The sequence below is a fragment of the Leptosomus discolor genome, chromosome 21, assembly GCF_034619465.1.
Source record: "Leptosomus discolor isolate bLepDis1 chromosome 21, bLepDis1.hap2, whole genome shotgun sequence".
Lineage (NCBI taxonomy): Eukaryota > Metazoa > Chordata > Aves > Leptosomiformes > Leptosomidae > Leptosomus > Leptosomus discolor.
The window spans coordinates 3,675,439-3,692,777 of NC_141411.1; the positions used below are offsets into that span (position 1 = coordinate 3,675,439).

Genomic DNA, 17,339 nt, shown 5'->3' on the forward strand with positions numbered 1-17,339 from the left:
GCAGACAGAATCTTCTCAGTTAAAAACGGCATTTGCAGCACCTCTAAGTGCCTTTCATCAAATCCCAGTCAGCTCTCCTTAGAACGACATTGCATCCTGCAAGCAGCGAAGTGAGAGAGGTTTAAGCTAGAACAGATCCATTGCTTTTCAAGACAAGCCTTTCACAACAGCGACCGCTGACAAGCTCATCTAGAATAAAAAGTTTCAGGTATTTTCTGCCTGTGAAGCTGAGGCAAGACCTGAACGCTTGGCAGCACAGCGGTCTCTCGGCTCAGGAAACGGCTGACAAAGAAGAGGAGGGAATAAGTGTGGGAGGAAACACAACCTGCAGGAACCTCTGTCCCTGGGGTCTCTCTCACAGAGCTGGACCTCTACAAAATGGTGCTTCTCCCTGAAGAAAATTATCTTGGCAACTGGGAGGATGACTGAGCAGATGAGTGGGTTGTCCTTTACTGAAGGGACGCCACGAAATCCTCTCCACTTCCCTGAAGTGACAACAAGCTCAGATGGGGTGGGCAAGAGACAGCTCGGATCGCAACACCCCCTGGATCCCGACACACCGTTTGCCTACGGCAAGTGAGCCCAGCTCCTCCATCCCCCAAAACGCCCACTGCTGTGAGCCTAAGCCCTGCTCTGTCCTGCCTCGCTGGCTGCCCCAGCCAAGGAGACAAACCCCTTGCAAACCACCTTTGCTTTGGCAGTGCCAACCACCTCCGGGCAGACCCAATGACAAGGCAAGGTTGAACGCTCCGGCCACCTATCGCTGCGTAATCGCCAGTGTCTACACAAAGCCTCTCGCTGCAAACACCAGGTCTAAGAATAAAAGCCATCTAATCTCCTTCTGCCACTGCTCTCCCAGCACCATGACACGGCACCGACTGAGAATAGTGGTGTCTCCAGCTGGAGTGTTAAGGCCAATTGTACTGCTCTCCGTTTTGGTGATACTGATCTCTACCGAGATTTGTAATGTTTGTGCAATTTTGTTGATACAAGATTTGAGGAAATGAGCGGAGTGTATAAAAGTGGGAGGCAGCCTGCACCAGATCAGTCCCGGTCAAGATGGCCAAGCTCACTTTGTTTACCGGTAAGTCCTGCTTCAGAACTTATTTCTCTATCTTTATGACAAGTATCTGTGGATGTTTCACTATATTGGGTGGTTGTACAGGAGGTTTTTTGGAGTTAAAGATGTTTCTCCTGTCAAAAGAAAAGATTCAGCAATGACTTTCAGGAGGCATAACTATGTTTTTCAATACGACCCGTGCAGATATTTTGTGCTATAAAAATGAACAGAATTCCTTGCTAATTGCAATGGAAAAGTGCTTTTTGACCACAAAATCCACCAAAAAATAGAACTCCTGCCTTCTGAATTCAATTTCTTTTCTATGTTTCCACCTTAAATCATTCCACAAATTGTACCCGCTTCCGTATGTACACTCAACCGACCTATGCTTGAGAAACCAGATTCTTGTGTGTTTTTTCAAGACAATACAACAATAACCTCAAACAAATTCAGATTAGGTTTTGGTGAAACGTGACTCCTTTTCTCAGTCTCCACTTCCCTCAGAATGAACGGTGACCCAGGGTAAGGTTATGTTGGGTCCAGTCCTGCATGAGAGTTCTGCATCGCTCAGCTCAAAGACTCATCCCACACTTTTTTCTTTCCAGGTCTCGCCCTCCTGCTGAACGCCCAGATAGGTATGTGCTTTCTACCCCAAAAACAACTTACCAAAACCTTCCCAGTTATGGCACACCCAGGCAACTGGAACAGACTTACAAGCAAATTCTTTACAAGCCGCAGGGGAGGAAGGACAGGCAGGCAGGCAGGCACCCAGCTGTGGTGTCTCTGAGGACAACAGCTTGACGAAGCACGGCATGCTCAATCTGAAGGGCAAATATCTTGCTTTCTTTCACACAAGCTTCCTCATAGCAGCCCCTTCCTGCTCAGCTTGAATGAAGCGGGAGTGCAGCCACGAGCTTGGTCTTTGCAGAACCTTGCCAAGGCAGGTCAAACGCGAGGCACCACAAATGTGCCAAGAGCCTTCCCCCTTCCAGGCACTTCACCACATTCTGCCTCTCTTCTTCCTCATGTGGCAGCCAAGGAGAAAGATTCCATTTGGGGAAGAGACCCAGCCCTCACTCATGACCCTGATTCATGAGTTTAAGGGTGCAAGAGGCTCCTAGATAGATACCATCTCCTGAAACAAAGGAGGAAGGAAAGAAATCCATTCTCATCCTTGGAGAGCCGGTTCTGAGAGGGATAACCAGCCCTACTTCCCCTTCTTGGAACTCCTTACCCTGCAAGGAAACTCTGCCCGACCATTTCTGATCACAGCTGCCCCGTGCAGTCACTAACTCCTAAGGAAGCAGCCCAGGACACCATTCCCTTTCCTGTGTGACCTGAAGGATGGTGCTAGGCAGTAACATGGCTCATGCAGCTGGGTTCTGGTCCTTCTGCATTTCAGAGATGTGTCCTCTCTGCTCCTTTCTCTCCCAACCCCATCTCCTCTATCTCCCTGCAGGCAGCGCCTATGTGCTGTCATGTTACTTCACCAACTGGGCCCAGTATAGGCCTGGTGTGGGAAAATTCATGCCTGACAACATCGACCCATGCCTGTGCGACCATCTGATCTACGCCTTCGCTGGGATGTCGAACAACGAGATCACAACTTACGAATGGAACGATGTGACCCTTTACAAAGCCTTCAATGGCTTGAAGAACCAGTACGTACCGAGAGCAAAGGGCATCACTTGTTCTCCCGCTCAGGTCCTGCCTGTTCTCTGCACAACAGCGGCACAATGCACGGTCAAGGGATGCCAATGAGAAAAGGCAGAGAGTGGTGGGGAGGGCAGGGAAGGGCAGGGGAGGGGAGGCCAGGCTGCCAGCACTGGTCCTTGGAGGATGGTGACAGTGACTCAGTGCGCTCTGGACTTGCTCTTTGGGTTTCAAATGAAGAGATCACAGCTCACAAAGGCAGCTACACCTCACACTTACTTGCAGTAAAATATATTCCTGTCCCTCCCTCTGTAGGAACAGTAATCTGAAGACCCTGCTTGCAATCGGAGGATGGAATTTTGGGACAGCCAAGTAAGTTCAAACCATCTCTTTCCCATAAGGGCACCTGGAAAGGGTGGGAGAGGGGGGGAAGAGGCACCTACCAAACACCAACTCTGCCCTGCCCTGCGCCCCTAGGTTCTCCACAATGGTTTCCACTCCCGAGAACCGCCAGACCTTCATCAATTCTGTCATCAAATTCCTGCGCCAGTATGAGTTTGATGGGCTGGACATTGACTGGGAATACCCTGGGACCAGGGGCAGCCCGTCCCAGGACAAGGCTCTCTTTACCGTCCTGGTTAAGGTAGGTGTTAGTCAAGCCCTCTGCTCTGCACAGAAGTGGTCACATGAAAAGCCTCAGTCCAGAGAACCCACGTGAGACCTATTTCTTGGCATCCCTCAGGAAATGCTGGCAGCCTTTGAGCAGGAAGCCCAACAGGTCAACAAGCCCCGTCTCATGATCACCGCTGCTGTTGCTGCAGGAATTTCCAACATTCAGGCTGGCTACCAGATTGCTGAGCTTGGACAGTGAGTAGCAAACCCTCGGGTATCGGTTCCGTGGCCTTCCTTCAAGCCATTAAGGGAAACTCTGCCTTTATCGGGCAGAAACCAACGACATTGCATGTGGGGTCCCTACTCTTTTGCATAAGCCAAGAACACTATGAGGCTGGTGCTTGTTTGGTGGGGAAGGGGACATCTCAGAAAGCAAAGTCTAACAACAGGCTGCTCAGAGGCATCAGGGAACATCTCGGTTCCCAGCATAGCAGTGCAGTTCCCACTCTGCCTTGACCTCTGCCTTCCTCCTCTGGAGGACAGAATTGGCTCCAGCACTTACAAGGCCAGCTCAAAACGAGGCTTGAGGGACCCAGAGTTGCAGAAAGTGGGGACATGGCCAGGGATGTGGTGGGGTAAACGGCCAGCACTACAGGGACAATCAGGTCTGGGTGACTGAGCAGGCCAGGAGACAGATGCACGCAATGTTCTCCACAGGTACCTGGACTACATTCATGTGATGACTTACGACTTCTATAGCTCCGGTGATGGACACACTGGGGAGAACAGCCCTCTGTACAGTGATGGTAACAGTTACCTCAGTGTTGTAAGTATATTTTGGGAGCCTCTGCCACGGAAGCCATATTCCTAACTACAAATCCTGGTACAGCTTGAACTGTGATGGTTTTTTACAGGAATATGCTATGGACTATTGGAAGAACAATGGTGCCCCAGCTGAGAAGCTCCTTGTTGGATTCCCAACGTATGGACATAGCTTCAACCTCCAAAACCCATCTGACACTGCTATTGGGGCACCAACATCAGGACCTGGGCCAGCTGGACCTTACACAAAGCAGTCTGGGTTTTTGGCTTACTACGAGGTATGTGTGCTCCTACACGCCTAGGCCACCAACAACACGAACACTCCTGAAAATTCCCAGCAAGGAATTTTTAACCCATGCAATATTCTGACCCCTGTTTTTTTGCAGGAGACTTGCTAACATCTCCCTCTCTCCTCTTTTTTCCTAGATCTGCACATTCCTGAACTCTGGAGCCACCCAGGCCTGGGATGCCCCCCAGGATGTGCCCTACGCTTACAAAGGCAGTGAATGGGTTGGCTATGACAACATCAAGAGCTTCAACATCAAGGTATGGTGCCATGGGTGGCTGTGCTAATAAGAAGGCAGGAGGCCTTCTGCACTAGCAGGTCCTGGGACTAAATGGGATTTCTCCCCTGCCACTGAACAGGTTGACTGGCTGAAGAAGAACAATTTTGGAGGTGCTATGGTTTGGACCATTGATCTGGATGACTTCACTGGCACTTTCTGCAATCAGGGCAAATATCCCCTCATCACCACCCTGAAGAACAGCCTTGGTCTGCAAAGCAGCAGTGAGTAGCTTAAGTAACATGGGGTTTGCGGTTATTATAGCTATAGAAAGCTGGTGTGCTTGTAATGCATGGCACCATGGAAGGAGGGTAGGGAAGAGAGTTCATTATTAATATAATCCCCTCCCAAAGGAAAACTCCTTCCTTCTTTCATTTCAGGCTGTGCAACCTATTAACTCTGCAGTCCTCCAGTCCCTGTAGCTCCTAAACTTGGAAGTGGAAGTGCAATCCCAAGCTGGAGGAACAATTCAAGTGACTATGGTGGGAGTGGTTTCTGTGCTGGCAAAGCCATCAAGGCTTAACCAACAAGAGCAGATTTTACCAATATTTGAACATTAAAACTTGTTTTAGAATTGCCATGACAATCTGGTCTATAATACAAGCTACTCATGCTACAACTGGCCGTGAAGATACCAATCCTGTTACAGCAAACAGACCCCCCATATCTAATTGCATGGAATAAGAATGATTAAATAAAGTGTTCTGCAAAAGAAACAATCCTCACTGTTGCAACTCATCTTGCCTTTAAAAGTTTTGATGCTCCATGATTCTCTCGTGATACTCACACTTAGGCTCGAGGAAGAGCCTGAATCCACAAGCTGCATTTTAACCAGCCATAAACCGGCATTTCCCAGGGCTTTCTTGCTGTCCCACCAGGGCAGTCCATGAGAGGGAAATCAAACAGAGTGAAGGGACAGGGCAGATCAGGCTGCGCCATGAGAGAGCACACAGAGAAGGGTCACAATGGCACAACCAGGACACTGGCTCCCCACAGAGCCCTCGTGTGAGGCCTGTGCGTTTGACCAGGAAAAAGCGTTCTCCTCCTGAAAGAGTTACCTTCCAAAGGGACCAGTCTTCATAGCCCCCACAGCCCTGGTGCTCTGGCCATGAGGCATCAACTTCTCCCTGCCGCAGGAACGGTTCAGCTCAGCACGTACCAATTCCCAGGCAGACCCCTGATGTGTCCTAGAGCCCCCAAAGTCCTCTCCGTGGTCTGAGCAGCAAGGGACCCTCAGGCCCCATTGCGGCAGCCTAAGGGCTGAACCACAGAGCTGTTCTTCCTCCTCTCCCAACAAAGGTTCATTAAAAGCACGTGCTCAGACAAGAGGAATGAATGGGAGGGATCTCTGCTGCTGCTCCGGCACTTCTGCCCTTCCCCTGATGCAAATGGTGTCTTAAAAAGCCAGTAAGAGGCTTCTGCTTTTAAATGACAGGGAAGCAGCTGCAGATACTCCCTGGAAAAGAAACCACAGAGCAAGAAAGGCTTTGTGATAAGCAGAAAAGCAGCCCGGAGTTTCTTACCAGACCCACAAGTACAAAAGGCAAGATTCAAAGAAGCAGAGCCACTGCCTTGCAGGAATTTGTAGACTGTTCCCACCATAGAGTACCCCTTTCGATCACGTGCTGTAGGTACTGCTCACTCGTGCACAGCACTCCAGCTCCACGGGTCACTTCAGCCCCCACTGAGAAGCAGAACTGAAATGTTGCTGCAGCCCTATGGGGACCTGCCCAAGGGCAAGTGTCAACCCCCACTGCACTTCAGCAGGCTTGGCTTTCAGAACAGCTCCTGCCAACGTGCAGAGCTGCAGAACAGTCGCTCGGGAATCTTCCATCACCTGCACACATCAGCTGCTCCAGCTTTTTCTCCGCACCTTCATTGGTCACGAATCATTTTGTCAGAAACAGACTCTGTTTGAGAAGCAGAGAGAGCTGGAAAAGCAGGAGGCTTTTAGGTGCTCGTGGCTGTTGTACACAGGCAAACACAGACCAGTCTCAGAGGGGAAGGTTGTCAGAGATCTCCATACACATAGCCGAGCAGCAGGTAAAGCCTTGTGCTGAACCTAGGGCCTCATGACTCATCGTATGAGCTCTGGCAACAAGCTATACATATATGTGTATGTGCAGACATATCTGGGGTAAACTCCCATGGGAAAATCCCCAAGGAACTGCCAAGAACACCACTCTACACTAAGAACAAACATACTGGCAACACATTGTCTCCGTGCCGGTAATAAGGTGTCTGCCTGCAGTGAGGAACATCAGCTCAGCAGCCCAAAACAGCAGAGCTCTCCCCAGGGGTTCTTGGGCAAAATCACCCAGCTTCTCATGGCCACAAAATAAATCCAGAAGGCATTTAGACCAGCTCCACAGCAGCTTTGCATTGCCAATGGGACAGGAGCAGCCTCGCTCCACAGGGAGATCCATAGCCGGGTCTCACATATTCCTGGCCAAGGGCCCATCTCCTAATACACGTCCCTGCATTGCGAGCGTGAACTTGGCTGTCCTGACGCTGCCACCAGCCCCAACGCCTGTGGCGGCTGTCAGCTCCGCTCTCCCTGTGCCAGGAGACCGATACCCCGACCTCTGCATCCAGATAAGGTTAGGAGGGGGCTCTCCAAAACACACAACACCACTGCAGTGACCTTCACGTGTCTCCCCAGTTTAGCCTCCCACAGTCTCCGGCTGCAGACTCAATTCCTTTTTGACTTGAATCTCATTAGCGAGAATCAATTTTTCTGCCCATACTTAACACCTACTACCACTCCCACAGGAACCAATGGCAAACAACCTTAATTATGACAAACAGAAGGCACAAAAACTCCTGAAGAAAAATTCCAGGATTTGACCAACTGACATTGGTTACCACTACATGTAGACAAATTAGAGTCCCTGATCCTTCCCCAAACGCTTTCCTTTTCACACCAAAACGTTCTTCTATGGTTAATAGACTTGTAAGGCTCCAGAGGTCACTGAGGGTGGGATTTTCCAAATTTGTTCCAGTTGAATTTATACTGTGTGACTTTATCGACCAAGAAACACAGTGGAAAAGTACCCCTTGAAGATGTTGTCTTTTGTTATCTGCCATATCTAATCCAGTGCAAGCACAAACCATAAAGGGTTGGTCTAAAGCATTTGATCTGCAGGTCAGTGACTTCAGTGCCAGCATGTGATATGGGCAAATCTGGGGCTGTTTTCCAGGCTCCCACTCAACCAACACTGGGTGACTTACTGGAAATTCACCTTCACATGATCATGACACGAATTAAACAACATCTCAGTGCAGAGCAACTGGCCATGTGCATGCTGTGCCTTACCCTACCAGTGCCACCTGCCCTGACAGTGCCTAGTGTGCAAAAGGAAAGAAACCACATATCTCATCGAACACAGTAATAGCCTTGAGTCTCCACCTGCACTGAAGATGAAACAAAGATGGGAGAAGAATATTTTGAAATGAAAACATCTTCCTCAGCACCTGTAAAAATATCCATTCAGCTCTCCTTAGAAGAATGACATTGCATCCTGAAAGTAGCGAAGTGAGAGAGGTTTAAGCTAGAACAGATCCATTGCTTTTCAAGACAAGCCTTTCACAACAGCGACCGCTGACAAGCTCATCTAGAACAAAAAAGTTTCAGGTATTTTCTGTCTGTGAAGCTGAGGCAAGACCTGAACGCTTGGCAGCACAGCGGTCTCTCGGCTCGGGAAATGGCTGACAAAGAAGAGGAGGGAATAAGTGTGGGAGGAAACACAACCTGCAGGAACCTCTGTCCCTGGGGTCTCTCTCACAGAGCTGGACCTCTACAAATTGGTGCTCCTCCCTGAAGAAAATTATCTTGGCAAGACACTGTCATGTTTGTTCATTAGCCTGCTAAGCATCCACTTTCTGGGCCAGCAATACATTAATTGCTTAAAGAACATGTTAAAGTACTCTTCTCATCTTATTTTTCTTATTTCTTGACAAAAATAGTTACCAAGAATAACTGGAGAGCAACTCAGCAGAAGCTAATTCTGATTCATTTTACTGCAGGGACACCACGAAATCCTCTCCACTTCCCTGAAGTGGCAACAAGCTCAGACGGGGTGGGCAAGAGACAGCTCGGATCACAACGCTCCCTGGATCCCGACACACCGTTTGCCTATGGAAAGTGAGCCCAGCTCCTCCATCCCCCAAAACGCCCACTGCTGTGAGCCTAAGCCCTGCTCTGTCCTGCCTCGCTGGCTGCCCCAGCCAAGGAGACAAACCCCTTGCAAACCACCTTTGCTTTGGCAGTGCCAACCACTCCGGGCAGACCCAATGACAAGGCAAGGTTGAACGCTCTGGCCACCTATCGCTGCGTAATCGCCGGTGTCGACACAAAGCCTCTCGCTGCAAACACCAGGTCTAAGAATAAAAGCCATCTAATCTCCTTCTGCCACTGCTCTCCCAGCACCACGACACGGCACCGACTGAGAATAGTGGTGTCTCCAGCTGGAGTGTTAAGGCCAATTGTACTGCTCTCCGTTTTGGTGATACTGATCTTTACCGAGATTTGTAATGTTTGTGCAATTTTGTTGATACAAGATTTGAGGAAATGAGCGGAGCGTATAAAAGTGGGAGGCAGCCTGCACCAGATCAGTCCTGGTCAAGATGGCCAAGCTCACTTTGTTTACCGGTAAGTCCTGCTTCAGAACTTATTTCTCTATCTTTATGACAAATATCTGTGGATGTTTCACTGTTATACTGGGTAGCTATACAGCAGATTTTGGGGGATTAAAAATGCAGCACGCTCTCTTCTGTCAAAGGAAAATATACAGCAGTTATTTTGGGATGATTATATGTTGCACTACATTTGGAGTGGATTACTGTTTCTTTGGATATGCAAATTCCTTTTTCAATTGCGTTATTAAATTGAAAAATTATCTTGGGCCAAGAAAATTACACTCTGAGAAGGAAAAATGGTCATTCTGATAGAAAGACTATTACTGTCTCCATGGTAGAATCTATCCCAAAAGGCTTCTGCTATCTCAGCAATGCTTATGGGCATCAAGATGCCCTGTTGCCTAACTCTGGCTGAAACAAGCAGCAGAACATTGAGCCGTTAACGGCCATGAGCTCCTCTAGGTGTCCCCTTCGTGCAAAGTGAATTGTGACCTGGGACACAGGTTATGTTGAGTTCAGACAGATCCTTAACAAGTGGAGCAAAAATAGGCCCATTGACAGCAGCAATTTTATGGTCTGCATTATCGGATATGTACCAGACGGTTTCTGCTAGTTCAGGCATTGCCTTATTTCTCTGTCCTAAGACTCATCCCACACTTCTTTCTTTCCAGGTCTCGCCCTCCTGCTGAACGCCCAGATAGGTATGTGCTTTCTACCCCAAAAACAACTTACCAAAGCCTTCCCAGTTATGGCACACCCAGGCAACTGGAACAGACTTACAAGCAAATTCTTTACAAGCCGCAGGGGAGGAAGGACAGGCAGGCAGGCAGGCAGGCAGGCACCCAGCTGTGGTGTCTCTGAGGACAACAGCTTGACGAAGCACGGCATGCTCAATCTGAAGGGCAAATATCTTGCTTTCTTTCACACAAGCTTCCTCATAGCAGCCCCTTCCTGCTCAGCTTGAATGAAGCGGGAGTGCAGCCACGAGCTTGGTCTTTGCAGAAGCTTGCCAAGGCAGGTCAAACGCGAGGCACCGCGAACGTGCCAAGAGCCTTCCCCCTTCCAGGCACTTCACCACATTCTGCCTCTCTTCTTCCTCATGTGGCAGCCAAGGAGAAAGATTCCATTTGGGGAAGAGACCCAGCCCTCACTCATGACCCTGATTCATGAGTTTAAGGGTGCAAGAGGCTCCTAGATAGATACCACCTCCTGAAACAAAGGAGGAAGGAAAGAAATCCATTCTTATCCTTGGAGAGCCGGTTCTGAGAGGGATAACCAGCCCTACTTCCCCTTCTTGGAACTCCTTACCCTGCAAGGAAACTCTGCCCGACCATTTCTCATTGGATTGAGTTATAATACTCTGCCTGAAGCTACTACTATCTCTTCAGCGCAGTCCAAATCTACCCCATCTCCTCTGTCTCTCTGCAGGCAGTGCCTATGTGCTGTCATGTTACTTCACCAACTGGGGCCAGTATAGGCCTGGTGTGGGAAAATTCATGCCTGACAACATCGACCCATGCCTGTGCGACCATCTGATCTACGCCTTCGCTGGGATGAACAACAACGAGATCGCAACTTATGAATGGGATGATGTGACCCTTTACAAAGCCTTCAATGGCTTGAAGAACCAGTACGTACCGAGAACAAAGGGCATCACTTGTTCTCCCGCTCAGGTTCTCACCCGCTATTCAGCATCTCTTCTCTGCTCAATGGCAGCACAATCCATGGTCAAGGGATGCCAACGATAAACAGCAGATAGTGATGGGGAGGGCAGGGAAGGGGAGGGGAGGGGAGGCCAGGCTGCCAGCACTGGTCCTTGGAGGATGGTGACAGTGACTCAGTGCGCTCTGGACTTGCTCTTTGGGTTCCAAACAAGAGATCACGGCTCACAAAGGCAGCTACACCTGACACTTCCATGAAAAGCAAGAGCACTCTGCTTTATGTTGGTCTGTTGTGTATCGTTAGCAGTTGGTAAGACTAAACCATTCCTTGTCTTGAAATATGTGCCCGTCCCTCTCTTTGCAGGAACAAAAATCTGAAGACTCTTCTCTCTGTCGGAGGATGGAATTTTGGGACAGCCAAGTAAGTTCAAACCATCTCCTTCTCATAAGGGCACCTGGAAAGGGAGGGAGAGGGGGGGAAGAGGCACCTACCAAACACCAACTTTGCCCTGCCCTGCGCCCCTAGGTTCTCCACTATGGTTTCCACTCCCGAGAACCGCCAGACCTTCATCAATTCCGTCATCAAATTCCTGCGCCAGTATGAGTTTGATGGGCTGGACATTGACTGGGAATACCCTGGGACCAGGGGCAGCTTACCCCAGGACAAGGCTCTCTTTACCGTCCTGATTAAGGTAGGCTGAAACAAAAGGTTTCGGCCAAGCTCTCTGCTCTGCACAGCTCTGGCTGTGAAGCCTCAGCCCAGAGAGCCCTTGTGAGATCTGTTTCTTGGCATCCCTCAGGAAATGCTGGCAGCCTTTGAGCAGGAAGCCAAACAGGTCAACAAGCCCCGTCTCATGATCACCGCTGCTGTTGCTGCAGGACGTTCCAACATTGAGGCTAGCTACCAGATTCCTGAGCTTGGACAGTGAGTAGCAAACCTTTGGGTATCGGTTCCATGGCCTTCCTTCAAGCTATTAAGGGAAACTCTGCCTTTATCGGGCAGAAACCAACCACATTGCATGTGGGGTCCCTACTCTTTTGCATAAGCCAAGAACACTATGAGGCTGGTGCTTGTTTGGTGGGGAAGGGGACATCTCAGAAAGCAAAGTCTAACAACAGGCTGCTCAGAGGCATCAGGGAACATCTCGGTTCCCAGCATAGCAGTGCAGTTCCCACTCTGCCTTGACCTCTGCCTCCCTCCTCTGGAGGACAGAATTGGCTCCAGCACTTACAAGGCCAGCTCAAAACGAGGCTTGAGGGACCCAGAGTTGCAGAAAGTGGGGACATGGCCAGGGATGTGGTGGGGTAAACGGCCAGCTCTACAGGGACAATCAGGTCTGGGTGACTGAGCAGGCCAGGAGGTAGATACACGCAATGTTCTCCACAGGTACCTGGACTACTTCCATGTGATGACTTACGACTTCCACGGCTCCTGGGATACAAGCACTGGGGAGAACAGCCCTCTGTACAAAGGCCCAGCTGACACCGGTGACCTCATCTACTTCAATGTCGTAAGTGTATTTTCTGAGACTGTGTCACGGGTGATTTTGATGTCCCCAGTGATCAGAAGTTTATAGAGTCATCCTCCTGCCTACAGATCCTGATACAGATTTGAACTGTGATGCTTTGTTTACAGGATTATGCTATGAACTATTGGAAGAGCAATGGTGCCCCAGCTGAGAAGCTCCTTGTTGGATTCCCAACATACGGACATAACTTCAACCTCCAAAACCCATCTGACACTGCTGTTGGGGCACCAGTCTCAGGACCTGGGCCAGCTGGACCTTACACAAGGCAGTCTGGGTTTTTGGCTTACTACGAGGTATGTGTGCTCCTACACGCCTAGGCCACCAACAACACGAACACCCTTCAAGCTACCCACCAAGGGATTTGGAATACATGGACCTATGGAATACGCCAACTGCTGGTTTTTGTAGGAGACTGCTAACATCTCCCTCTCTCCCCTTTTTTCCTAGATCTGCACATTCCTGAACTCTGGAGCCACCCAGGCCTGGGATGCCCCCCAGGATGTGCCCTACGCTTACAAAGGCAATGAATGGGTTGGCTATGACAACATCAAGAGCTTCAACATCAAGGTATGGTGCCATGGGTGGCTGTGCTAATAAGAAGGCAGGAGGCCTTCTGCACTAGCAGGTCCTGGGACTAAATGGGATTTCTCCCCTGCCACTGAACAGATTGACTGGCTGAAGAAGAACAATTTTGGAGGTGCTATGGTTTGGTCCCTTGATATGGATGACTTCACTGGCACTTTCTGCAAGCAGGGCAAATATCCCCTCATCACCACCCTGAAGAATGGGCTCGGTCTGCAAAGCAGCGGTGAGTAGCTTGAGTAGCGTGTGCTTCTTGGCTTCTTTATCTCTGGAGCCTTGGTGAATAAAGCCTTTCTGTGGAAGCCACAACTAGCGATTGCCCTGGAAAGATCCCTTCCCTCTATATCCCCTGGGATAAAAGAGGGAGATTGTAACTTTGACCTGGGTCCAGATGTTTCAAAGGCCTGGTGTGAGCCAGGCCAGACTTTGGGGGTACGACTTTAATAACGGATCCCACCACTACAGGGCCTAGGGAGGGAGGGCTGACAGACTGTCAACACACAATAAGGTCTTTCCTGCTTTTGTTTCAGACTGCGTGCCTCCAGCTCAGCCCAATCCTCCGATCACTGAGGCTCCCGCTACTGGAGGTGGTAGTGGTAGTGGAAGTGGAAGTGGGAGTGGGAGTGGGAGTGGGGGCTCAGGCAGCAGCACTGGTGGTTCTGGTGGGAGCGGTTTCTGTGCTGGCAAGTCCAATGGCATCTATGCTGATCCAACCAGCAAGAGGAGCTTCTACAACTGTGTTAACGGTGAAACCTTCTTGGAGAACTGCCAATCCGGTCTCGTCTTCGACACCAGCTGCTCCTGCTGCAACTGGCCATGAAGATACCAATGCTATTACAGCAACTGGACCCCCTGATCTGATCACATGGAATAAGAATGATTAAATAAAGGGTCCTGCAAAAGCAACAGTCGTTTCTGTTTCAACTCATTTCTCTCAATATTTTGATGCTTCCTGATTCTCTCATGATACTCACACTTGTGCTTGAGGAAGGGCCTGAATGCACAAGCTGGAATTAATTCCGGTATGGCATTTTCCAGGGGTTTCTCACTGCCCTGCCTTGACAGCCAGGCACAAGACAGAGAGCAGACCATGGGGCAGATCAGGCTGTGATATAAGAAAGGGGACAGAGAAGGGTCCTGACACTGCAACCTACAAGCTCCTTCCCCAGAGGCCTCTCCCCTACAGACTTACAGCGTGAAAACAGCAGCTACTCAGAGTGGGAGCCAGAAAGGTGCAATTCACAGGGACATTATCAAATCTCTTTACTTTATCCAGCCACAAAATGGCATTTCCCAGGGCTTTCTTGCTGTCCCACCAGGGCAGTCCATGAGAGGGAAATAAAACAGAGTGAAGGGACAGGGCAGATCAGGCTGTGCCATGAGAGAGCACACAGAGAAGGGTCACAACGGCACAACCAGGACACTGGCTCCCCACAGAGCCCTCGTGTGAGGCCTGTGCGTTTGACCAGGAAAAAGCGTTCTCCTCCTGGAAGAGTTACCTTCCAAAGGGACCAGTCTTCATAGCCCCCACAGCCCTGGTGCTCTGGCCATGAGGCATCAACTTCTCCCTGCCGCAGGAACGGTTCAGCTCAGCACGTACCAATTCCCAGGCAGACCCCTGATGTGTCCTAGAGCCCCCAAAGTCCTCTCCGTGGTCTGAGCAGCAAGGGACCCTCAGGCCCCATTGCGGCAGCCTAAGGGCTGAACCACAGAGCTGTTCTTCCTCCTCTCCCAACAAAGGCTCATTAAAATGCACGTGCTCAGAGAAGAGGAATGAATGGGAGGGATCTCTGCTGCTGCTCCGGCACTTCTGCCCTTCCCCTGATGCAAATGGTGTCTTAAAAAGCCAGTAAGAGGCTTCTGCTTTTAAATGACAGGGAAGCAGTCGCAGATACTCCCTGGAAAAGAAACCATAGAGCAAGAAAGGAGCAAGAGCAGCCCAGAGTTTCTTTCCAGACCTTATCCAGCCACAAAATGGCATTTCCCACGGCTTTCTTGCTGTCCCACCAGGGCAGTCCGTGAAAGGGAAATAAAACAGAGTGAAGGTATGAAAGGCAAGTTTCAAAGAAGCACAGGCACTATACAATTTGTAGACGGTAGGCAGATTGTCCTCACCTTCATTGGTCACGAATCATTTTGTCAGAAACAGACTCTGTTTGAGAAGCAGAGAGAGCTGGAGAAGCAGGAGGCTTTTAGGTGCTCATGGCTGTTGTACACAGGCAAACACAGACCAGTCTCAGAGGGGAAGGTTGTCAGAGATCTCCATACACATAGCCGAGCAGCAGGTAAAGCCTTGTGCTGAACCTAGGGCCTCATGACTCATCGTATGAGCTCTGGCAACAAGCTATACATATATGTGTATGTGCAGACATATCTGGGGTAAACTCCCATGGGAAAATCCCCAAGGAACTGCCAAGAACACCACTCCACACTAAGAACAAACATACTGGCAACACATTGTCTCCGTGCCGGTAATAAGGTGTCTGCCTGCAGTGAGGAACATCAGCTCAGCAGCCCAAAACAGCAGAGCTCTCCCCAGGGGTTCTTGGGCAAAATCACCCAGCTTCTCATGGCCACAAAGTAAATCCAGAAGGCATTTAGACCAGCTCCACAGCAGCTTTGCATTGCCAATGGGACAGGAGCAGCCTCGCTTCACAGGGAGATCCATAGCCGGGTCTCACATATTCCTGGCCAAGGGCCCATCTCCTAATACACGTCCCCGCATTGTGAGCGTGAACTTGGCTGTCCTGACGCTGCCACCAGCCCCAACGCCTGTGGCGGCTGTCAGCTCCGCTCTCCCTGTGCCAGGAGACCGATACCCCGACCTCTGCATCCAGATAAGGTTAGGAGGGGGCTCTCCAAAACACACAACACCACTGCAGTGACCTTCACGTGTCTCCCCAGTTTAGCCTCCCACAGTCTCTGGCTGCCTAATCTCCACAGTAAGGTCACGGAGAACAAAACAACCGCCCTAAAGCCATGGCTTTACACCGAGGTTAGCAAGGCGAGGATGGCTGAGGTCCTTGGGGAAAACAGCATGTTTTAGAGCATTTGCTGAGGGTCAGTTGTCAGGCACATCTCAGAGGAGATGGCTGAATCTGACCAACCTCCTTCATCACCCATCATGTTTCACCCACTCCACACGGAAAATCTAGAAGCCTGATGAAGTTTGATGGCAGGGCAGTGGCTTCAGTGCCAGCATGTGATATGGGAACTTTGAGGGCGTTTTCCACGCTCCCACTCAACCAAGTCCGGGTGACCTACCAGAAATTCACCTTCACATGATCATGACACGAATTAAACAACATCTCAGTGCAGAGCAACTGGCCGTCTGCATGCTGTGCTTTACCCTACCAGTTGCACAAGCCTTGGCAGTGCCAGGTGTGCAGACAGAATCTTCTCAGTTAAAAACGGCATTTGCAGCACCTCTAAGTGCCTTTCATCAAATCCCAGTCAGCTCTCCTTAGAACGACATTGCATCCTGCAAGCAGCGAAGTGAGAGAGGTTTAAGCTAGAACAGATCCATTGCTTTTCAAGACAAGCCTTTCACAACAGCGACCGCTGACAAGCTCATCTAGAATAAAAAGTTTCAGGTATTTTCTGCCTGTGAAGCTGAGGCAAGACCTGAACGCTTGGCAGCAGAGCTGTCTCTCGGCTCGGGAAACGGCTGACAAAGAAGAGGAGGGAATAAGTGTGGGAGGAAACACAACCTGCAGGAACTTCTGTCCCTGGGGTCTCTCACACAGAGCTGGACCTCTACAAAATGGTGCTTCTCCCAGAGGAAAATTACCTTGGCAACTGGGAGAGTGACTGAGCAGATGAGTGGGTTGTCCTTTACTGAAGGGACGACACGAAATCCTCTCCACTTCCCTGAAGTGACAACAAGCTCAGACGGGGTGGGCAAGAGACAGCTCGGATCACAACGCTCCCTGGATCCTGACACACCGTTTGCCTACGGCAAGTGAGCCCAGCTCCTCCATCCCCCAAAACGCCCACTGCTGTGAGCCTAAGCCCTGCTCTGTCCTGCCTCGCTGGCTGCCCCAGCCAAGGAGACAAACCCCTTGCAAACCACCTTTGCTTTGGCAGTGCCAACCACCTCCGGGCAGACCCAATGACAAGGCAAGGTTGAACGCTCCGGCCACCTATCGCTGCGTAATCGCCGGTGTCGACACAAAGCCTCTCGCTGCAAACACCAGGTCTAAGAATAAAAGCCATCTAA

The 17,339-nt window shown here is 50.2% G+C and overlaps 2 protein-coding genes across 2 annotated transcripts; both read left to right on the forward strand.

The window, feature by feature from the left end:
* The first annotated feature begins 1,059 nt into the window (after nt 1-1,059).
* LOC147413984 (acidic mammalian chitinase-like) lies at nt 1,060-4,942 on the forward strand. The gene is made up of 10 exons (XM_086476584.1): nt 1,060-1,084; nt 1,666-1,695; nt 2,520-2,721; nt 3,029-3,085; nt 3,191-3,356; nt 3,456-3,580; nt 4,043-4,151; nt 4,240-4,425; nt 4,574-4,693; nt 4,793-4,942. The coding sequence occupies exons 1-10, from the start codon at nt 1,060-1,062 to the stop codon at nt 4,940-4,942; spliced, it is 1,170 nt and encodes a 389-aa protein (XP_086332710.1).
* Nucleotides 4,943-9,336: 4,394 nt separating this feature from the next.
* On the forward strand, nt 9,337-13,940 carry LOC147413985 (acidic mammalian chitinase-like). The gene is made up of 11 exons (XM_086476574.1): nt 9,337-9,361; nt 10,020-10,049; nt 10,777-10,978; nt 11,374-11,430; nt 11,536-11,701; nt 11,810-11,934; nt 12,397-12,520; nt 12,646-12,831; nt 12,986-13,105; nt 13,205-13,346; nt 13,651-13,940. The coding sequence occupies exons 1-11, from the start codon at nt 9,337-9,339 to the stop codon at nt 13,938-13,940; spliced, it is 1,467 nt and encodes a 488-aa protein (XP_086332700.1).
* The last annotated feature ends 3,399 nt before the right edge of the window (nt 13,941-17,339 follow it).

What these genes read in the sequence shown, in the direction of transcription:
- LOC147413984 (XM_086476584.1), top strand. Translation starts at nt 1,060, where the DNA reads ATGGCCAAGCTCACTTTGTTTACCG. An exon ending in CAAGCTCACTTTGTTTACCG is followed by an intron (nt 1,085 to 1,665) that starts GTAAGTCCTGCT and finishes TTTTCTTTCCAG; the next exon opens with GTCTCGCCCTCCTGCTGAAC. An exon ending in CCTGCTGAACGCCCAGATAG is followed by an intron (nt 1,696 to 2,519) that starts GTATGTGCTTTC and finishes ATCTCCCTGCAG; the next exon opens with GCAGCGCCTATGTGCTGTCA.
- LOC147413985 (XM_086476574.1), top strand. Translation starts at nt 9,337, where the DNA reads ATGGCCAAGCTCACTTTGTTTACCG. An exon ending in TCTTTACCGTCCTGATTAAG is followed by an intron (nt 11,702 to 11,809) that starts GTAGGCTGAAAC and finishes GGCATCCCTCAG; the next exon opens with GAAATGCTGGCAGCCTTTGA. An exon ending in CAGATTCCTGAGCTTGGACA is followed by an intron (nt 11,935 to 12,396) that starts GTGAGTAGCAAA and finishes TGTTCTCCACAG; the next exon opens with GTACCTGGACTACTTCCATG.